This window comes from Erpetoichthys calabaricus, chromosome 17 (assembly GCF_900747795.2).
Source record: "Erpetoichthys calabaricus chromosome 17, fErpCal1.3, whole genome shotgun sequence".
Classification (NCBI taxonomy): domain Eukaryota; kingdom Metazoa; phylum Chordata; class Cladistia; order Polypteriformes; family Polypteridae; genus Erpetoichthys; species Erpetoichthys calabaricus.
Window position 1 is genome coordinate 49338612 of NC_041410.2, and position 23078 is coordinate 49361689.

Below are 23078 nucleotides of genomic sequence, written 5' to 3' on the forward strand. Positions count from 1 at the left end.
AGATAATTTTAAATCACCTGTGGAGATTCTAATTGTGATTGGCTGGAATCTGCCCATGGCTTTGTGTGAAAGTTAATATGGTTTGTGGTTCCTAGTGTGGTAAAGAGGATGTGGACAGGGCTTGCCTTTTGGTTGTAGTGGTTTACAGATTTGTATTAGGTCTGCTTTTAAAACAAGTCAAAAAAGGCAAAAGAAACTTATCACAGTCCAGTCCATCCCATCCAAGACTAAGCTGATGATTGTAAAAGATGCTGCCCTCTGATATTGTCTCCAGACTGCACAGATCTTTATTGAAATAATAGTGTCTGTCTCTGATGGGCTACATTTTTTTCAGAGTTTGATGTCAACTCTGAAAAGTTGTTCCTGTTTTTGTAAAACGTACATTTCCTACAATGTTAAAAAAGTCTGGCCTTGATGCTGACAATCTTAACAATTTCCGGCCTATTTCCCACTTACCTTTCCTGTCAAAAGTTCTTGAGCGTGTTGTAGCTTCCCAACTCACCAATTACCTAACCTCTAATAATTTGATGGAACCCTTTCAGTCTGGTTTCAGGGAGCGGCACAGCTGTGAAACTGCTCTGCTACGGGTAACCAATGATTTGCTTATGGCAGCAGACTCTGGACAAACTAGCATATTAATTCTGTTAGACCTCAGTGCAGCATTTGACACTGTTAGACATGACATCCTACTGTCCAGAATGGAGAACATGCTGGGTATCTCTGGCACTGCCCTCCAGTGGTTCAAGTCCTATCTGACTGATAGGCAAGAGTTTGTTAGTCTTGGCAACAGCAGATCCAACTCCGTGCCAGTCACACAAGGAGTCCCTCAGGGCTCTGTCCTTGGTCCTCTGCTTTTCTGTATTTATATGCTTCCCCTTGGCCATATTATCCGTAGTTATGGATTGGGTTATCATTTTTATGCAGATGATACTCAGCTCTACTTCAATGTTAAAAGTGGAACTTCATCAGAGCTTTCTCAGCTCACAACCTGCCTTAGTGAAATTAAAACCTGGATGGAGCAGAACTCTTTAAAATTAAATTGCAATAAAACTGAACTCCTGTAAATTGGGACTAAAATGCAACTTAATAAAATGAGCTCCTTCCCAGTCCATCTTGGCAGTGATCTCATCAGACCTGCCTCTACTGTAAAAAATCTTGGTGTCATTTTTGATTCCTTCCTCACTTATTCCGCCCACATAAATCACATTAAGAAACTTTCTTACTTTCACCTCCGTAACATATCCCGTGTTCGCTCCTTCCTCTCCTTCTCTAATGCTGAGAAACTTGTCCATGCTTTTATCACATCCCGCATCGATTATTGTAATTCCCTACTGGCAGGTGCCCCTTCTAATCTTATATCACAGCTCCAGCTTATTCAAAACTCAGCTGCAAGAGTCCTTACTCGAACCAGCAGCAGTGAGCACATCACACCCATCCTGCTCCGTCTTCACTGGCTCCCTGTGTCCTACAGAATTGAATATAAAATCCTACTAATAACCTACAAAGCTTTAAATAACCTCGCACCAAACTACATCAGTGACCTCCTCCATCACTATGTGCCTGCCCGCCCACTAAGGTCCTCTGATTCTGGTAATCTTGTTGTGCCCCTCACTAATCTACACTCCAAGGGTGACAGGGCCTTCAGCTGTATAGCACCCAGACTCTGGAATGACCTACCAATATTAATCAGGTCAGCTGACTCCATGAATTCTTTTAAAAAACACCTCAAAACTCATCTGTTCAGGAAGGCTTTTAGCTCTACTTGACTTTATTACCTTTCTCTCAGTTTACTTCTCTGTCAAGATGCCAATGTAACCTGTATGTGTGTGCTAGACCATCAATTATGTTGTCTTTATTTTCAGAATTTACTGTCTTAATCTTCTTTATTTATTTATCTGGTTTGTACAATGCTATATATTGTATATTCTGCCGTTCTTTATTATATTCTGTAAGTGCCTTGAGCGTGGGAAAGGCGATATATAAATAAAATTTATTATTATTATTAATGTGACAATGTATGTTCCACACTGTTTGAGCTCCTCTCTGCAGTGGAATCTAACAATGACAATGAATGAGCCATTTTTTCCACTACCTTTTGAGCTTCCCATTCTATACAGTCTATTGTTTTTCAAATACAAGAACAGCTTTAAAATTCTTATTTTCCTTGATTGTATGGACAATCTGGTCCTCAGTATTTCAGTTTCTTTGCAAAATAAAGTAGGAAGAGTATTAACCAGAGTAAATAGAAAAAAAGTGCTATGCTTGATACTGTGTGTGTGTGTGTGTGTGTGTGTGAGTGAGAAAGAAAGAAAAGTCTGAGACATTCTCTCTTGAAAGCAGAGGCATTTACGTATAATGAGGTGCTGTGGTCACTGTGTACATACTGGAGTGCGGGTGAGTCCTAGTTAAGTTGCCGTGTACATAAGAGTACACAGAGCGCTTGAGAAGTGTAAGACCTTTTGGCCCAAGCGTGGGCAGCTCCCTGGATGGGATTTCCTGTTTGTAAAATGAATCACTCATGAATGTGATGGTAGAGTGGGGTAAAAAGTGTGTGGGTGTGTGTGTGTACGTCTGTTTTTAATTTAAGATAAAATAAACTACAGAAAGGTGAAGGTTTTGGAGAGTAATGTAATATGGGAAACCATATAATCTGGGGGATGGGGGTATTAACTTCTGTGGGCATTTCAATGAGTGATGAAATTTGTGCATCAGTAGTATACCAGGATCATCCTCATTGCTTCCACTCAACCTCCTCTTTATTCTCCATGGGCAATCTGTCTACAAATGCACACTTCACAGATATTGTACCTGTTTTTCAGTCTGCCCTTTCTTCTTACCAACTAGGAGGTAGGAAGATAATGATGTGCAATCCCTGTGCTCCTCTCCTCACAGGTCACTCGATGGTCGCCTGCAGGTGTCTCACCGGAAGGGTCTGCCCCATGTTATCTACTGTCGGCTCTGGCGCTGGCCAGACCTGCATAGCCACCATGAGCTGCGTGCTGTTGAGCTCTGTGAATTTGCCTTTCATATGAAGAAAGATGAGGTGTGCGTTAATCCCTACCATTACCAGCGTGTTGAGACTCCAGGTGAGAAGCCTAGTGGCTAGTTTCTCCTCATATTAAGCTTTGAGCTTGTAAAAACAGTGTTTTTAACATTGCTTAATGGCACTTGTAAATGTACTTAATCATTCAGACATCCCTTCATCTTTTTTGTTTTGTCAATTTGGTAGAGGCAGGCAGGTGGAATGTAAGACTGAGTGTGGATAGAACAATCTAGAGAAATTTCTGTACCTTTTTGTCTTTTTACTGTGTATTTCAAATGCACATCTTAATTTTCTCTTGCAGAATCCCAGGAAAGTTATTCTGTAATTGGTTTCAGATGTTGACTATTTTTGTGTTAAAGTGTTTATCTTCTGTTAAGAAGTTATTCTTAACCAATGTCCAGTTACACTTTGTTTTTTTGTTTTTTTTGTTGATTGGCAGAATTACTCCAGACTTTATGTCCTCCTTTTTGATGCAGACAATAAATATTTACAGTGTGGCTTTATAAGTGCACTAGCACTCTTGCACACTACACACCACCATAGATATGTTAACTCAAAATCCTGTATCCTGATTGACCGGTTCTTTGCTATCTGATTATGGATAGCTATTCCCCATATGTGCTCACAGTATGTTTTCATTTGTTGTTTTCAATCCTTAATTAATTATGTATGTTTTTAACATTTTTTCTCCAAAATTAATTTTTTCATCCTGGTTTGCTGCAAGTATACAAAGCTCTGACTCATTTCTATACCCTGAATATATATTGCATATTCTTTCCTGATTGTTAGGTTAATGTGTTAGGAAATGACTGACTGTGTATACGCAAATGATGGTTGTTGAAAGAGGTGCTGAGCTATCTTCATTGGGAATGCACACTATTAACATTAGTTAATGGGGGGAAAAAGGCCACTTTCAGCATAACCAATTTTTTTTTTTTTTTAATTTGGATCCCATGTGCATGATGCTCTCTAAAATTGTGCTGTATACAGTTCTCCAACTGGAAACTTGTGATATACTGTGTTTAATATAATGGTTAGTGTCACAGTAATCTGTGACATATTTCTGTTTATTTCTTAATAATTTGCATATTAGTGACTTGGGATCTTCACGTATGGGCTTTAAGTTTATCAAATTAATCTTGCAGATCAGCACTTGATTTTTAACCAACATAGAAATGATTGACCAAAGTCAAAAATGTTGTGGTAGAAAGTTTCTTGCTTAGTATAGGACTTGAAATGTTTTGCACAAAGTAATTCATGAATGTAGAACATACAGCTGCGTCTTTTATGTTAATTTTCATCTTATTTTGGTAAGAGGCGTTGGATGATTCTTTTTTTTTTTTTTGCCCTTCATTTACTTGTTTAGTATTATACCTGATTTTTGCACTGGTATTTTACTCTGTGGGAAGGTAATTAAAAACAATCATAAGTAGCTTGCCAAATTTAGTGTAGTAGGCTAATATTGAGCAGTACAATTATGTATTTATTTGGGACAATTGTGTTGATGTATTGAATGGCCTTGTATGGCTTTGATCCTTAGAGGTAGGTTGTCAGGAGTCTTTTTCTCTGGGCAGGGTTACCATTGACCAGTGGTCTAAAGTGGGTTGGCTGTGTTCAGCTGCTACAATGGTTCTCAGTAAAATAAGCCTTTTTGTAAATGGGTGTACCAAAATACACTCCTTGAACTAGACCTTGGTGATAGCATGTTGGCCCTTGTGACTTAGCCTCAATCCAAATAAAGTATTTGGAGCTTCTGAGTAGACTCACCACTTTCAGGGTGAAGGTTGTAGTCAGAGGAGAAATCATTTAATTTATCTCAGTTGTATGTGACATCTGTATGTACCAGACTTTGGCAGTGGAAACTGGCTTTTCAGATAATGAACATAACTCCTTTAGCAAGAAAAGAGCCAGCGGTTTTGTGGGAGAAGTAAAAATACCAATCAGGTATTGTCACACTTGCTTGTACATTAGAAATGCTAACAATTCACCACACTTTAATTAGCTGGAGTTAATAATTTAAACCGATTAATCTAAATAATTATATAATTAAATCTCTGTTGGCAAATGTAATGTCCCCGCTGCATTTAATTGCCTGATAGACTTGCATTGTGACATGCTGTTCATTTAAATAGACACATGCTGCATCTGCATGTCGTAACTAAAGTAGAACAGACATCTTCAGATAAAATGAAGTGAGATAAACCTAACTTAATGTAGAAGATGTTTAAAAGAAAGGATGACTGAGTTTTAGACTGGGAACCACATTTCATCAAAAATCACTGTCCCCAGCTGTATAGCAAAGTATTTGATTGAGAAGATGTAATAGCTAAAACTCTATAGCTAGCCCAGCTACTAAGCTTTCACTTACAACTGATTTTTGGACTGTGTGAGCAAAAAAAGAATTTTATCCCAATAATATGCTAGATTAAAAACTGACTGATGAATTTGACTATATTATAGAAAAACAACTTTCAGTTTTATTGAGAAACCTAACTGCTACTGTGAAGACATTGACTCACAGGAAAGGTGCTGCATGTTTTTCATCTTAACCTAGAAATCATTTTGGCCACTGATTTACCCATTTTTCTGAACTGGGTCCCTTTTGCATACTCTGCTGATACAGTGCAACTGGCAGGCGACTGGGCATACCCAGAAAATTGGTTCTTTAAGAACAACTGTTCTTAACTGCCAGCCTTACTGGTAAAATGTCTGACTCCTGAGAATGTTAATATGGTAGTTTTCTGAACTGAAAATGCATAAACTGATCGCCCGAGAGAGTTTTTAGAACACTTTCTCTTAATGGTAAAACAAATTCTTACATGTGTAATGTTCAAATTAAACCATTTCAAATAAATTTTATTCCTTCCATTATTTTCTTTGTTTCAGGATTTCTCTTTATTCATTATTTGTTATTAATCAATCACAGAAGATCAACTGTTGTTTACAAAATGTGATCAGAATGTGAAACTTCATACACAGTATTGAGTATAGAACCTGATGCTTCAATTAGTCTTTCTTTCTTTCTTTCTTTCTTTCTTTCTTTCTTTCTTTCTTTCTTTCTTTCTTTCTTTCTTTCTTTCTTTCTTTCTTTCTTTCTTTCTTGTGTTTCCACGTTCAGAAGCCATGGGTAGATCTGGGAATACTCACAAGCCCTCAGCTGTGTATTATGTAGTTGCAATACGTCTTCGAGTTGCAAAGATGGAAAGTTTTGAGTATTCTTTACATGTATTCAACTAACAGAGTGTTGCTTTTTTGAAGACAATGGAGTCTGTGCTTGCAAGGATACCGTCTACAGACTCTGTTGTCTTCAAAGCTCAGGAGAAAAATGATGGAGACACCAGATAGGCCATGCTTAAGGAGTGCTCTGCCTTATTTAAATTCGTATGGGAAGTTTGTTTGATATTAAGTTTGATCAGTTTAAAGTGCACCTTTTTCCTGATTGTGATTATGGATGGGATGTCAAGATATAGCTGAGGTTTGGAGAGTATTCAGTTTGGGAGCCTAAGGAGAACATTTCTGCTTTTTTTGTGAACAAAACTTGGACTCCTTGTTTTTTTTCTGTTTTTTTTGTGATATCTATTGTGCCATGCACTGTTGTAAACCAGAGCATAAATCAGGTGGGATGAAAATCAACATCTGTAAATGTGAGGACATGGTGTTCTCTTGTAAAAGGGTGGCTTTTTCCCTGCAGCTAATGGATAGTACTGGTAGAACAAGAGGTAAATACTATGACAGAGCTTTTCTTTTATCAGCAAGTCTGCCTTCCCATTGCCTTTCATTGTTGAGTTATTTTCATAGTAACCTAAAAACTAATCACATACAAACAAATGCATAGGATTATTGGGTTTGGTCTCTGAGGGGAGAAGTTATCTTCAGTCAATCAAGAGAAACTAACTAAAGTGATATATTCCTCAAGTCAAGTTTGTGTAAAAAGAACATCTAGCAACAATCAATCATTACAGCACCAAACAGTAAATAAAACTTGATGTGAATAAAGTGAGCATCTCAGGCTTATCAGTCACAATGCTAAAGGCTCACTGGAGAGATAAAAAGATAGTCTGTACATTCTTTCGTGGCACATGAAACATGCACTGTGCTCCTCCATTGTGATGTGAATGGGAGACACAAAGTTGAAATTTTTGTTACTTTTTTTTAACTGGTGTGCTCTGAGTGACCAGCATTAAGTAGCTGTGTAATCTACTGTATATGTGTATGCTAAAGTTAAAGTCTGTTCCCTTTTTAAATTGACAGAAGCTAAAAGTTGAAATAAAATTCTTGCTTGCATGTTTCCTCAGAATAGTGACAATAGTACAATAAAAACTTTGACTAATGCACACAAATATATGCATATAATCAAAAAATGTTTAAAATAATCTGAAAACGGTTTACTCACATGGTATCACTTAATATTTTTGTAATAGTAGAAATAGATTTCAAGTATCAGAAGTAAATAATTTGACCTTTTGCGATGTGTGCATCCTTGTGAAACGAGGCCTTACTTTATTTTTAAGGCTGTTAACCAGTCATTGAGATCAATAATAATTATTAAATACCAGTAACGGCACACTGCACAATAACATGCAGTGAATACACATAACTTGAGCATTCATAGTTTTCATCCTCTTTCTCTGTACGTTTAGTATTCATTTGCTCAGAGGTTGATGCACCTGATATTTCCTGAGCAGCACTTCTTTTCTCCACCCTAGCGGCCCGCTTCTTCTCTTCTTTCGTCGGCATCTTTTCGCATTAAAACTGATTAAGTCAGTGTTTGTGTTGCAATTACTTAGTACGTTTTCTTTAATTTTTCACATAAGTTGGCACTTAAGTCTTCAATCTGCCTCAAGGGGGAAGTGACGACGAAGATGGTAGGGATGAGAACGACACCTGTACACATGCGCCTCATGGCTGCCCTGCTGGCCACTGCCGAGAGTTGATTCTACAATAAAATAAAATTAAAATAAAAAGAGGAATAACCTTGGAGGTCAATCATCACCCCAAAAGCAGATGTCACGTAGTATATGTGTACCAAATTTCAGGTCAATAGGTCAAACGGTTTGTGAACTACAGGTGATTTAAAATCCTGGACAGACAAATGATCAGCCACGGTAGCGTATTATATATAAAGACTTGTGTACAGATCTTTTCTAACCTATTCAAAGTGTTTTACATAGACAGTGGGGGAACCACTTCAACCTCCAACCCATCCTGATGGTATATTGGAAGCCATTCTTGCATCTGTACTCTCACCACACATTAGCTATCAGGTGCTGAAGGAGTGATAGAGGTAGCCAGTAAGAGGCAGGGGATGATTTGGGCTGCTGTGGTTGGCAATTCAGCCAAGCTAAATCTAAACACTAAGTGTAACCATTGATGAAGCATTTTTTTATAGGAATCTTTGCAGCATGCTGACATTGGAGGTCTACCATCTATTGTGGAAAGCACAGGTGGACCTGACATGGCTGCTGTAACTAGTTGCTATGTTGCCTCATTTTTTTTTTATGTGCTCAACATCTATGCTATTTGTAATGGTTATGCTTTCTTCCAGATAGTCTTTAATGTTTGTGTCTGTTTCACAGTATTACCACCTGTGCTTGTCCCCCGGCATACTGAGATACCAACAGAATATCCGCACCTGGATGATTACAGCCATTCTATTCCAGAAAACACCAACTTTCCAGCAGGAATTGAGCCACTAAGCAACTACATTCCAGGTGTGTTTTTATCTGAGCTGGTATGCTTGAGACACTGCCGCATTCCACTGCTTCCAGTCCTTTCAGTGTAATAAACATTTTGAACTTCCTTGAGTGGTTTGCAAGTTTTTGTATAACTGATTAAAACCCTTCAGCCTCTCTTCAGTTTTACTGGTTTTCCCATACCATGTGTGTGCAACTGATGGCACTTGTGTCTTGCTTCAGAAACTCCCCCACCAGGATACTTAAGTGAAGATGGAGAGACGAGTGACCATCCTATGAATCACAGCGTTGATGCAGGTAGAATGTGGGAGGATAGCATCAATATGCAATATTCTTCAAATATTTCTAAATAAGACTTTTTTTTCAAAGCATGCTGTTAATAATTTAGCATTCTTTTTATATGATAAATGATATTTGCATGTTCTTATTTAAGCTTTTCCCGTCACTGTGTGAATATTTAAGCAAGGTTGTGTTGACGTAATGCTCTTGGCCTTAATCTGAACTTTAAAGCCAATTTTAAAGAACCTCTAAATAATGTGTTATATGCCTCTTTCTTTACCAGGTTCACCTAATTTGTCACCCAATCCAGTATCTCCTGCACATAGCAATTTAGGTAAGGTGCCCGTTTTCGACTTCAAGTTTTCTGAATGTCTAAGTGTTCATACCAAAGAAGTGAAGTTGTTTCCGCTCCAATGTTAATCTGTTGGGTAACCTTTGGAGTCTTTTGACAGTATTTTAAATATCCCAGGTATTTTGCATTCTTTTCTAGATCTGTGTGTATGTGACAAACCTTGTGTTATGCAGGAATGCATGATAAAAAGTCTGATCTCATTGTGTATATCCCTGTTGTTCATTCATAGATTTGCAGCCCGTTACTTACTGCGAGCCAGCCTTCTGGTGTGCTATCTCCTATTATGAACTCAACCAACGGGTGGGAGAGACTTTCCATGCATCCCAGCCTTTACTGACTGTGGATGGCTTCACAGACCCATCTAGTTCTGAGCGCTTCTGCCTGGGCTTGTTATCCAATGTTAACAGGAATTCAGCTGTTGAGCTTACAAGACGACACATTGGTAAATGACAATGTTGTAAAGTCAAACAATTATTTATTTATTTGTGGAGCTTGTGCAATTTTGCACCATAAGCAATTTCACATCCTATTTAGCTGACCCTCTGCTCTTTCATGTATGGCCAGATTTGCCAGTAATAATGTTATTGGTAACCAAGTGATGCCAATAGTACATTTTAGTTTTTCTTTTGCAGGCCGTGGAGTGCGATTGTATTACATTGGAGGAGAGGTATTTGCAGAGTGTTTGAGTGACAGTGCTATTTTTGTCCAGAGTCCCAACTGCAATCAGCGTTATGGATGGCATCCAGCCACAGTCTGCAAGATCCCTCCAGGTGGGATAAAATAAGCAGTATTCATCTTTGCATCTACATTGACTAAAACAGGTGTGAGAGTTTTTTCATGCTGTCCATAACTTTCTTGTCTTGGATTGTCCATGTCCTCCTGATTCCTCACTACCTGTCACTTCTGTAATGGCCTTTCTATTGCTCCTGCAACCTCCTACTCTGATGTGCTGAGCTCTACACTGGTGTGATCAGTTCCACCAGTTTTATTTGATTTAGGTATTTTAAGGGGTTTGGCAATGTATGTACCTAATTGAAGTTCTCCATTTTGTAGTTGTACAGTGTGTCATTTGCTTGATCTGATCTTGTTGCAGGTTGTAACCTGAAAATATTCAACAACCAGGAGTTTGCTGCCCTACTAGCACAGTCGGTGAACCAGGGTTTTGAGGCTGTGTACCAGCTGACCAGAATGTGTACCATACGAATGAGCTTTGTTAAGGGATGGGGAGCAGAATACAGGTAATTGCATGGAGCCAGTGGATGGAATGTGTAATTGACAAAATTGAAATCTGTGTGTGCTTTATTTGTTAACTGTGAGTGTGGTTTGCAAATGGCACCATGACCATCTGTTCCAGTGAATTTTTCAGTGGATTTCTACTTGCTTTTACTAGTGTGTTGCAATGTATGTACACTGAAAGCTTTTCACAGGCATCCACTTTTGACACATCTCTAATTCTGTTTTCCCAATTCAGAGCTGTTTCTGAAATTTCAGCTGGATGTAGGCCAGACTCCTAATATTTTCCAGATACGTAACTGGCAGCTTTTTAAAGAGTCTCTACTACGTAGCTTGCCTCATTATACAGTAGAAGCTTTTCTCCAGATCTAATGGAGAGAGAGAGAGAGCTGGGGGCTTGCACAGAGTTAGGCACTTTCACATTAGCACTCTTATTTAGATTCCACCTTACACTTTGTCAGCTTAGGTTGTCATACATACTTTTACTAAAGCAGGTTTTTATACATTTAAGCCATAACAACCTATGGCGCAGGAAGAGTAAACTGGTGTTGTATGACATATGTCATGAAAATGTTTATATGTGCATCAGCCACAACAATAAAACCACTGAGAGATGAAGTGAATAACCTTGATTATCTTGTTACAGTGGCACTTATCAAGGGGTAGAATATATTAGGCAGCAAGTGAACAGTCAGTTCTTGAAAATGGTGTATTGGAAGTAGAGAAAATGGACAAGTGTAAGGATCTGAGCAACTTTGAAAAGGGGCAAATTGTGACGGCTATACGACTGGGTCAGAGCATCTCCATAACAAAAGGTCTTGTGGGGTATTGCAGTGGTTAGTACCAACCAAAAGTGGTCTAAAGAAGGAAAAAAAAAAACAAACGGTGAACTGGCACAGGGTTATGGGAGCCCAAGAGTCATTGATGGGCATAAGAAGGTAAGGCCTAGTGCATTTAGCCCAATCAATAGAAGTGATACTGTAGCAGAAATTGCTGAAAAATTTAATGCTGGCCATGTGAGAAACGTGTCGCAACACTGTGCCTCTCAACTTTCTTTGTAGCTGCAGATTAGTCAGACGGCAAAAGCTGACCTCAGTCCACTATCAAAAGCACCTATAATGGGCACATGAGCATCAGAACTGAACCATGGAGAAATAGAAGAAGGTCGCTTCGTCTGATGAATCTCATTTTCTTTTAGCTCATGTGGAGAACCTGGGTCGTGTACATCGCTTATTTGGGGAAGAGATGGCAGCAGTATGGGAAGAAGGCAAGCAGGCGGAGGCAGTGTGATGCTCTGGGCAATGTTCTGCTGGGAAACCTTGGGTCCTAGCATTCATGTAGATGTTACTTTGACACAAACCACTTACCTAAACATTGTTGCAGACCACCTCCACTTTTTCATGGCAGTAGTGTTCCTGCGTGGTAGTGGTCTCTTTTACCAGACACATTCACCCTGCCACAATGTAAAAAAAAATATTCAGAAATGGTTTGTGGAACATAATAAAAGAGTTTAATATGTTGACTTGGTCTCCAAATTCCTCAGATGTCAATCCAATTGAGCATCTGGGGGCTGTGCTGGATAACCAAGTCTGATCCATGGAGGTCTTCTGTCACTTCTTACAGGACTTAAATTATCCCCTACTACCATCTTGGTGCCAGATACCACAGGGCAGTTTCATGTCTTGTGGAGTTCATGCTTCAATGTGTCAGAACTATCTTGGTCTCATGAGGGGAGCCTATATAATATTAGGCAGGTGGTTTCAATGTTGTGGTTGATTGGTGTGCAGTCGCGTGAAAAAGTAAGTTTGCCCCATGGAAACTGTTGACTTTTTCCAGCATATTTGTATAAGCAAAATTGGATCTTCATGCAAACAGTGCCCACATACACATCAAATGGACATGGTATATTCATTCATGTAATCTAATTGAACAAAAATCTAGATTTGCCTTGTGGAAAAAGTAAGTACACTCTTATGTTTATTCCCAATTTGAATCCATAAATTTAAAATCAGGTGTTCAAGATTAGGTGTCAGTGATTAGATCCTCTATAGGGAGTATGCAGGTGCAATGTATCTTATTGAAACTGCGGCTGGCTGTTCTCTTTGCTATTGACAGGTGTGGTGTATTCCAGTCATGATCAAAAGAGCTCTCCAAGACCCTCAAAACAAGGTTGTGGATGCCTATGAGTCTGTAAAGGAATTTTTAAAGATTGGAAAATAATTTGAACTAAATCATTACACTATAAAGACAATCCTCTACAAGCAGTGTCAGTTTCACACAACTGCTAATATGTCCAGCACTGGCTGGCCCAGCAAAATCAGCCCAAGAACTGACCATGTGATACTAAAAGAAGTCTTCAAGAACCACACTTTCATTGCAGTATCTGCAAGTAATTCCTGCATAAGCTGATGTCAAAATACAGTCAGCTGCAACAAGGAAGAGTTTGCACAAATCTGAGTGGCATGAGAGGTGTGCAAGGAAAAAAAAAGCCTTTGCTGTCCAAAAAGAAAATTATAGCAAGACTCCATTTTGCAGTTGAACATCTAGTCAAAGAGTAGGGGTCAGATTTATAAAAGTTGGGTATGCACAAAAAGAGGCACAAAATGTGCATAAAGAATTCCACACAAAAACATGGGTATTCATCAAAGAAAACGTGACAGGAGAATGTGTGTTTATGACAGCTCTGGCCTATCCATATGTAACATTTCAGAGAAACTAGGAAATGCAGCCATACCAGCTAAATGATTGACGTATTAAACCGCAAAAATAATGAGTATGATGTAGTGACTAAATTGTAGTTCTCTTTTAAGGGACTAATGCTGTGTATTTGCACTGAAGAATTTTTTTTCATTAGTTTATATTGGCTACCAGTTGTTTAGAAACTAAAATCCAGATACACTTTACTCACTGTGTACAGAAAGCTCTAAATCTTATGCCTTCCAGCCTATTTATACCCTAAAGGTTTCACACAACACAGCTTATTTGGTGCTGCTTGAAGGCTATGCAAATTGTTGTAAATGAAAGAAATTAGAATATTTTTAGGGATATTTTTTGCCCATGTCGATGACTGGCTTACGAGCCGATTTAAACTTTCAAGAGCCTTTCTCTTGGAACTTTGTGCCGAGTTGGCCTCTGCTTTACAAACAGCCTGAAACTGGGTTTACCTGTTTATATGCAGGTTTTATCAATGATTGGCTTTCTGGGAGCAGGCACCTACCAGACGTAACTGGCTGACAGGTCAGGAATATCTTGCCCAAGCTTCAGCTCCATTGTGCTGGAAGCCATAAACGAGTGATGAGGCACTACATTCAGTTTCTGTATAGTTTGGATGCCACCATAAAAAGAAAATATGCAGCAGAGTCCGGTTTTCCTACTGTAATTGTAGCAGTTGACAGCACTAATAATTGTAATAATCACACCTAGCAAGAATGACTTTGCTTTTATTAATCATAAGCAGTTGCTTTCCATTAACACACAAATCTGTGATTCCAAGATGAGTAAAGTCATGGCTTGGTGGGTTGGGTCAGTCCGTGTCTCATTTATTTTGAGACAAATTGAAGCTGATCAGACAACTTGCTGCAGGTGCTGTACATGATGATTAGCTTGTTGGTAAGGTAACTGGCAGAACCTGCAGTGTTTCATTTGGCCTGTACGGTTAATTGTATCAGCAATCTTGTCATTCCATAAAGGCCTGCCTGTTCAGATACTATCACCTTACTCCTTTCCCAGACCCCCAAAGCAAAAAGGAGCAGTGATTCAGTGCAGTGTGGAGAGCAGCGTAGAACTCCTCAAATACAGTTGTCGGGTGCGAGGCTGCCCTACCAGCCAATGAACATCTGCACTGTCGTGATAACATATATTTGTTTTATAAGCATAGTCCATGTATGGTTATTCCTGGGTGATAACCAGGTGGGCTTTGAGAGGCGTTCATGTATACACATTTATAAGCTGATTGTGATTATAGCTGAAGGTAAATTGTGTGGAAGTGTATGTACCCCAGATTTTATAAATCTTTTTTGCGGTGTACACATTTCCCTCTTTTTTGGTGTGTGAATATTTTCACCCTTAAACCAGCAGAACGTTTTATAATTGAGACACCAGGCCTTTTGGAACAATGTGTGCTAGACGTATAAAGTTTACAGTTGTTTGGCACAAGCTGAAGAAAGTATTTCATGAGGAGAACCTTGTGGTAGCATGGTAGTGGAAATGTTATGGTTTGAGGTTGCTTTGCTGCTTCAGGGCATGGAGTCATCCAAGACATCTGCATCATTGCACAGTATGCATGTGAAGAATGTGAGGTCATCTGTCTGAAAGTTAAAAGTTGAATTGGAAATGGACCTTTCAAAGAGATAATGACCTGAAGCACACAAGAAAATCCATCAAAGAATGGCTCAGATAGAAGAAATGGATTGTTATGGACTGCCTTAGCCAAACCCCTGACTTGAACCCCATTGCCACGATAAACCCACAAATATCTTGGATATAATGGAGGAGTGGTCAAACATTTTATAGAGTCAGTGGTGGAGATGGGTGGGCAGTTAGGCAAAATGGCTATGAGAAGTCATTAAAGTAGCAAATAGAAGTTAATCTATTCCCACTGGGAAATTTGCCTTTTTACAGAAGCTTCTTAAATAAATTATATATACTGTATACACACACACTGGTTATGGATAGAGATATAACCTGCACTTGCCACTGGAATGGTATATAAAATTTAGGATTAAGGACTCAAGTTTAAGGACTTGTTGGTATAAAGGAGCCCCAGTGGTGTTTCTTGAGACACATCTGCTGAATAATCTGTTGGCGGAAAGTCCTCCATGCAGGATTCTTCATAATGGCCACAAGAAAACTTTTATACTCCAGAAACAGCCTGTCAAGGGTCTTCATGATGTGAAATGTTAAGTGCCACTGGGCTGTAGTCATTAAGTGAAGAGGCACCTGCTTTATTTGGAAGGAACAATACAGCATGTTTTCCACAGCAGCGGCACATAATGGGTAACAGAGGTCACCACAAAGTTGGTCAGAACAGGCCTTAAATGGAGGTCTGACTCCGATCTGGTCGTGACATTTCCTGTGTGTAGCCTCCTCAGTTATAGAAAGCCCATACTGATGGTCAGATGTGGACTTGGTACTGGTCAATTCAGTTGAAGTGGTAGTGACTGTTGATGTTGCGGAGACAGTGTGGAAGGACAGGTCATTAGAGAAAAGTGTTAGTGGGAGGGAAAATATTTTTTTTTTAAATTGTTTAAGGGCGTTAGCTTTGGCAACATCCCCTTCCAACACCTGAGGCCTGGGTTGCTTGAATCCAGTAATTATGCCCTGTCCATTTCAGACATGTGTGAGCGAGCTTGTTTTCTGTTTTGGCTTTGTAAGCTTCCTTTCCTTTACTCTGCTAAATGAGGGCGATGCCAACTTCTAAGACCAAGGGTAGACTTAACTTTTTCCCAGTAGCCCATCAAATTTATTGATAACTTTAGTTGAATAAATGTTGAAAAGGCAAATGTTCCTTGTGTTTTTGTTCAAGTATTTCACACTTCTCCATAGGTACTGTTTGCATGAGAGTCTACTGACTTAGGCGCCGCTGAGAGTGGCAGCCTTTTCAGCAGCTCCGTGATGTGAATTTCCCCTTGGGATTAGTAAAGTATCTATCTACTTTTTGCCTATTGAAATATGATAAAAAAAAAAAAAGTTACTTTTAATGCCTGTACTGCTGTTAATGCATTTTCATAAGAGTTTTGTCACTTAAAAACTAGCACTAGGTGCTAAAACCAAAGACATCATCTATCTTCACCAATCTAACATACATGATGTTAATGTTTATAAACCAGAATACCCACACATGCCTGTTCTGCTCAAATGTTGCACTACCCCACTGTGTTTTGATGTTGGATACCATAGCTGGAAAAGTGGGAAGTTTTAAGTCTGGGTAGGACTGCTTCTGTTAAAGAGGCTTCACTGTTCACTCTCTTTTTCACTCTTGCAGAAGGCAGACTGTGACCAGCACTCCCTGCTGGATTGAGCTGCATCTGAATGGGCCACTCCAGTGGCTGGATAAAGTCCTCACTCAAATGGGATCACCGACTATCCACTGCTCTAGTGTCTCGTAGAGCACTTGTGAACTCAATTATCCACAAAAGGAAACCAAGGTCTATCCAGATACTCGGCTGCTTTGAGAAGGACTTTGTTGCTGTATGTTTCTGGGTAGTCCAAACACAACTGACAGCACTTTCAGTGGCAGCAGCCAATTTCATTGGTCAATATCAATGTATCTGCCTTTGGCAGACCCCCCCCCCCCAACAATTCAACTTGTAGCAGCTGCGAGTTGAAAAATTTTTATACATAAAAGTCTCAACCAACTAAAAGCTGGAACCAATATATAAAGTTGGAGACAAAACTATGCTGGAAGGGCAGCAAAGCCATTAAGTCAGAGGTACTGCTGGCAGGACTGATGCCGATGGATACGTCTCTAGGCCTCCCTTCTCCAGTATTTGCCCACAGTCTGGAATCACATGGACAGGAGTGCAATAGTTCAGACTGTGAATATGGTGTGCTGAGCACAAGTAGATTTTGCTTTTGTATAAATGCCATCACCCTTATTCTCCCCCTATGTGGACAGGAGCCTCTAATAGAAGATGGGGGAGAAAGGGGTTGGGCCCTACTCAAGCCCTTAAACTGGAAACTGACATTAAAATACTACAGTGGCAGCTTTAAATCTTGGACAGTGATTACATCTTCTCTTCAATACATTTTATATTGCACCTTTCACGGTAATACAGCATTGCAGCTTAATGCCCTTCCCCCTAATGTGGAGCAGATGGTGATTAGGTAATGCATTACATATAAATAAAGAACGACTCTTGGGCAAGAGGACCCTTTGGAGCAATGCTGGAGGCCATCTGCTCTATTAAAGCTATTTTCTACTAAACGCTAAGAGTCACTTTCTCTTGTCTTTGTACTATGTTTGTCCTAATAAACTTTTTATCTGAAATGTAAAGTTGAAAACCAGATTGTCATCTTTTGCCCATCAGTGTGAAGTATTCTGACCCACTTCCCTCTAACCAAACAGCACTTAAGTCCACACCTCAAGTCAACATTAAGTGGTTCAAAAGCCATTTATATACACAAATTTTATTTCTGAAGTATCCTCATTCCAAAATAAATGTGCCAGTTTAACCATCGTCATCAGATGATAAACCTTCAACCTCATCTTGCTCGCCACCTATGGCCATCCAGAAAGCTTTAGCCACCTATAAAAGAAGCAATCACTTTCTTTAGTTAAGAGGTTAACAGGAACACTGAGAAAGTCTATAGAGCCCTTGTCACCTACCTTCTCTGCATGGAGCTTCCTTTCTGCGTGGGGGAGTGTGGCCGCCTTGTCTACAAATGATAAAAGTGATACGGAATTGGCATCATAGTACAGTCACTGTGCCACCGCAATATAATATACAACATCCTTTACCTTTCATTTCTTTGAGCTTTGTGAACAGCCGCTCAAAATTGTCCAGATCAGCTTCCCCTGTCGTGAGATTGGCAAGTTCCTGAATGTCGACATTCAGAATGGCATCTGAAAGGATGAAAAAGTCAATTCTTAAGTTTCACTAACACACTAAAATTCAGAGTGCCTTCTGCTAAAACGAGGACTGAGTGAAGTTACCTGTTGTAGAGTCTGGAGGTGTGCCGTTACTACTTGGCAGCTCATTGGGCTGGTCACCTGCTACGCTAAACTGGGGAAGAAAAAGCAAAATAATAAACTTTACATTAGAGCAAATGGGGTGGGGGCAAATGTATTGCCAAGCTGGAAATCTGCACACAACAAAATTTACTAACATCTGCTTGCTGGATGTTGGAAGGACCAAAGCTGTGGTGAGAGGCAACCAAACTGCCCATCAGGCTTAAACTACAGTGTCCCTCTGAAACAAAAACAACAAAATTAAGTTCCAGTTTACCTTTTTTTAAGCTAAATACCTAAGAAACTTAAAAGAATTACAATACAGTGTGGTACCAAAAGCCTTTAAGACATGTTAATGGAATACTGCACTCAAAAACATTTTTTTCTTACAGATCATCTACCCCGTGTAATTTGTAGGTGTGGCCAAGAAAAAAAAAACTGAATTTCACATTTTTATGCAGAATGGAGAGGAAAAAAAAATTGTTTATTATTATAATAAAAGCCATTAGTGGCCAATTCTTTACAAAAGGCAAACAATGGGAAAAACATCCATAGGAAAAAAAAATCCTTGTGTTACTCGTGTCACATAATCCACATTATTCAGTTGTTAAGCCATATGCTCAAAAAGTGCATGCTTTGTTTTCCCCTAAAATAATGTGAAATTAGGAAACACTTGGACCTCTGGTGCTCATACAAAGGTGTCTCATGCTCTTTTTTTTCTTCTTACTATTATGGAGTTCTTCAGAAAGGTGTTGGAAGCCACCTGGCAAGGGGATGGGCCACAGTTAGCAAACTGCTCAATATTCAGGCTGACCTCTCTCTTTCTTTAGTATGTGCTTCCTGCGTCCTACTTTCTCTCCATTTCTACTTTGTAGTCTGTGAAATGGCCATTCTGCAGGAGAACGGGAGATTAAATGTTTTTCTCAGCCACCCCTACAAACAACAGCATAAGCAACATCAAAGAAAAAGAGTTTTTGGTGGAGTATTCTTTTAAGTTCCCCCGTTGAAGTTTCCACCTCCAGAGAAACTTATAATCCTTGTCCAGTATTTCCTTGCCATTGTAGGAGTCTACATACCATCCTTCATTTCCATGTTTGACCAGACATTAGCATTTAGTGCCTGAACTATCCGCTTCACACCAGTGGACTCTGGAAAGTCATCTGGAAGAATAAAATACAAGATAAGCAAAACGGCTTTCTGGAATTTAATTCAACAACATCCACAGAAATGCCACTGATGCAAACACACTTGAGCAGATGTGCAAATTCACAGTCCAACCTTTCTTGCACTACCAACACACTCACCATCTTCATCAGGCAGTACCTCTGGTTCCAGTTCAACCAGTTCAAATCCATGTGCAATGCACCACTCTTGGGCCTTCTGTCTGCTTACACCTGTTTGGAAAGAAAAAGAATAAAAGTTGTTGCGACTTCAAGAGTCAACACTCCTGCACGTTCCTCGGAAGAAAGAAAAAAGCCACCACTCTTACCAGTCTCAGAAACTCTGTCACAGACTAGAATAAGGACATCCAAACACAATGGCTCTATCACAGGAAGCCAAGACGTGACACATTCTAAACCACATTTCTGAAAGAGAGGAACAAAGCTGAACAAATGCCTGCCAACACCGGTCCATCCAAGCTCAACACAGTCTCTGACAATCCACAGGTCTCTGCCCTCAAAGAACAACTAGAAAATAGAAAATCCCTGCACTACATTCAACATCTGCAAGATCAGACCATATCCAACAGAATATGTAGCATAACTTCTGGCCCAGGATTTTGGTCTTATCACATCTGGGTTACTGCAACTCTTTCCTGGCAGAAAAACCAACATGTGTCACCATGCCACTACTGACGATTCAAAGTTCAGTGGAACATCTAGTGTTCAACAATTCACTCCTCTTTTCGAATCACTTAATTGGCTCCCTGTATGTACCATTAAGTTTAACTCTTCGATGCTTGCCTACAGTGTACTCAACAGGTCTGCACCTATATACGTAGAGACTCTTACGAGGTACTATGCCCCTTTGTTCATCAGCAGAACTGAGTGGTCCAGGTGTCTGATGATGCCAAATCTCAATCCAAACTCTAGCTGGCTGAACAAGCTGCTCACCTCCATTTGAACTTCCGAGTCTCTCAATGTGCATGAGAAGAATTTGAAGGCTTGCTTGGTGAATTTGTGTCTAAAGAAAGCCCAACGGGTATCCGTTAATCTCGGAGTTTGTATATAGCCTGTATGTGCGATCTAGCCATTTCAGTCACTACCCAAAGCTTGTGAACGCAGTGGACAGCAAGAATGTACATTGATCGGTAAATTGGGAGTTTTGCCTCTCGGCTCACCTTTCTCTTTACCACAACACAATACAACATCTGCACGACAGTGGATGCTTCTCCAATCCAACTATTAATCTTCCACTTCCTTCTTCCTTTAGTTATGAACAAGACCCAAAGATAATTTAAAACACCTCTGCTTGAGGCGCCGCCTCAGCCCCAACCTGGAGTGGGCATTCTACCCTTTTGTGGCCGAGAACCACAACCTCAGACTTGGAGGTGTGGAGTCTCATCTCAGCCGATTCAAACTCTGCTGCAGACTTGCCCCAGTGTACATCGCAGGTCACAGTCCTAGCATAGTCACATCATCTGAAAAAGCAGAGATGCGATCCTGAATTCACAGAATTCCTGAGGATACACTCCACCCCCTGGCTGTACCAAGAAGTTATGAACAGAATGGGTGACAAAGGGTAGCCCAGGCAGTCTCTCACCCACCAGGTCTGACTTTTTGCTGGCAATCCGAATCCAGCTTTCACTTCAGTTGTGGAGACTGAACAGCCCAAAACTGCTGGCTCAATACCCCATATACTCCTAAAGCACCCCCCACAGGTCACCCGTGGAATTCGGTCCTGTGTCTTTTCCAAAGTCCACAAAACACATGTCCCACAAGCCCCTGGATCCCAAAAATAAGCATTATAAAATAAAATAAACTTTACCTATGGCTTTTAATTCACACACATTTAAATGTAAGTCTTCGACACCCAAAACTACGATGAACATGATATAGTAACTAATGTCTTCTGTACGCAAACCCAGATATTTATCTTTGGCACTTAGTGCAGTTCCAGAAGCAGGCAGTTGTCACAACATCAACGTGCCCTCACCTTACAAAGCCTCTTGGTCATTAGCATAACCTGCTGGTACCACCATAGCTGCACGCTATGTGTTGGTGCCCTCACTGTAAAGCGTACTGACACCCGTGGTGCAGCCCATTTGACAAGTTTCCACTACTTCTTCCCAAATTTGCCATCGTGCATATAACACTACCTACTGCGATTGCTGCTCACCACATGACTGTTGAAGTACACGGCGAATGCCTGCGCTGCCTCCGCTGTTTCCGCGGTCAGCGCTGAGCGCTCAGGTAGCACGCACAGGTGCACGTCGGCGCGGTAGTACTTGTTGTCGATAGTCCAGGGGTAACGGCACACGTCTGTGTCAGGAGATAATGCTTCTGCGGGTCCATCTCCTCCAATTATTTCTGCAGACCAGAAAAAAATGGACATGAAGTCACAGGCTGCGAAGACCGTTAAGAGTCAGTGACTGGACATGATGCATGCAACTGACTTAAAGAGCCTGGCGAGCGGCTATTCGTTCAGAGTGGGAAAACGAACCCTTCCCCCCCTAAAAAAATTATCACCACCCGAGTTACACAGAAGACGGTATTCCCCGAGTCCAACCCCTCCTCGGTCCACCCTCGTGACAGGCTCGGCTCTCACGCTCAGCTAACTCCTCGGCTGGGAAGTTCAAATCGCAGCTCGTCAACAAGACGCAAGGTACACCGCTCATGGCTCCTGCTTGAGTTGCCTTTTTCAGGGAGAAGATACTTCCGGCTGTCGAGACTGTACCATTTCTTTACAAGGGGGGGGGGGGGGGCGCATCGGTGTTACCGCGCAGGCGTCATTTTGACCCGCCCTCCACTGCTTCACTTAAGAAGCCAATTGGTTCGTTCAGTTTTCAATCTTGGGTTCTTGCGTTTGTTCAACACTCGTCACGAATATCAATTCGACCTGGAACGGCACTGATTATTTGCTAAATTATATTATTAATAAGCATTAAAAAATCAGAAGTTTTTTTTTTCATAACATGCAGTGTTTCTATGCAAGTACCGACACTGCTGTTTTAAAAACCAACGAAGCCTCAGAGTATATAAAAGACGAAAGCATCGCTAATGACAGAAAGAGCGCCAGGTCTTCGCCACTCATTCATTCTTTTTTTATTTCTAAGACTGTAACGCGCAGACGGCCCATTCCTGTAGTATCATGCAAGAGCCCTCTCTGGACGGGGCGCCGGTCCTCATTTATTCACACTCATGTTTACATGAGCGCTTAGTTTTATTAAATAGTCTAACTAGTACGCCTTAGTGGACACTAGACGGCACCGTGTACGTTGTCGAGGAAGGAGCAGGCTTGTCAGGTAGGACAAATTAATAAATAAATAAATAAAATAACAAGTGGAAAAGTCAACTGACCGAGGTTCCCAGAATTTAATTTTCTGGGATATTGTACAGTAGGAATGGGCGATACTGTTATTTTTGAAATCGATACGGATACATGTATTTTAGGTATCACTTTTTCAGATATCAAGTATATTTTAATGAGCGTAGGATTTTTATTTCAGATGACAATGATAGTGTTTTGGAATGGCTATTATGTCAGTCTATATTGAAATTAACTAATATCACGATACAAGGTCATGGTCAGCATAAGAAATATATTACAAAATACATATTAATAGAATAAAGTAAAAATACAAACACA

The 23078-nt window shown here is 40.2% G+C and overlaps 2 protein-coding genes across 3 annotated transcripts in view; one reads left to right on the forward strand and one right to left on the reverse strand.

Annotated features, from left to right (window-relative positions):
* Nucleotides 1-17594, forward strand: part of smad3b (SMAD family member 3b) — a 28498-nt gene extending 10904 nt beyond the window's left edge. The window contains exons 2-9 of one of the 2 annotated variants that reach the window (XM_028823597.2): nt 2893-3086; nt 8620-8754; nt 8959-9033; nt 9299-9349; nt 9597-9809; nt 10000-10137; nt 10461-10605; nt 16584-17594. In XM_028823597.2, the coding sequence (XP_028679430.1) occupies nt 2893-3086; nt 8620-8754; nt 8959-9033; nt 9299-9349; nt 9597-9809; nt 10000-10137; nt 10461-10605; nt 16584-16707 (1075 nt within the window). In that variant the 3' untranslated portion in view covers nt 16708-17594. Of the gene's footprint in view, nt 1-2892; nt 3087-8619; nt 8755-8958; nt 9034-9298; nt 9350-9596; nt 9810-9999; nt 10189-10460; nt 10606-16583 lie in introns of those variants that run through there. The other variant, XM_028823596.2, reaches the window with a different exon arrangement.
* A 118-nt stretch (nt 17595-17712) lies between these two features.
* aagab (alpha and gamma adaptin binding protein) lies at nt 17713-22194 on the reverse strand. The gene is made up of 10 exons (XM_028823598.2): nt 22038-22194; nt 21609-21799; nt 19759-19855; nt 19574-19663; nt 19346-19429; nt 18428-18510; nt 18255-18324; nt 18060-18164; nt 17928-17977; nt 17713-17847 (listed from the first exon to the last, which is right to left on the reverse strand). Exons 1-10 carry the CDS (start codon nt 22105-22107, stop codon nt 17770-17772), a joined length of 918 nt encoding a protein of 305 aa, XP_028679431.1. The 5' UTR covers nt 22108-22194; the 3' UTR covers nt 17713-17769.
* Between the last annotated feature and the right edge of the window lie 884 nt (nt 22195-23078).

Coding starts and splice junctions, on each gene's coding strand:
- aagab (XM_028823598.2), bottom strand. CDS start 22,107: ATGAGCGGTGTACCTTGCGTCTTGTTGACGAGCTGCGATTTGAACTTC. Junction 19,664..19,758: donor TGACAGAGTTTCTGAGACTG/GTAAGAGTGGTG, acceptor CTTTCCAAACAG/GTGTAAGCAGACAGAAGGCC. Junction 19,430..19,573: donor GGTACTGCCTGATGAAGATG/GTGAGTGTGTTG, acceptor TTATTCTTCCAG/ATGACTTTCCAGAGTCCACT.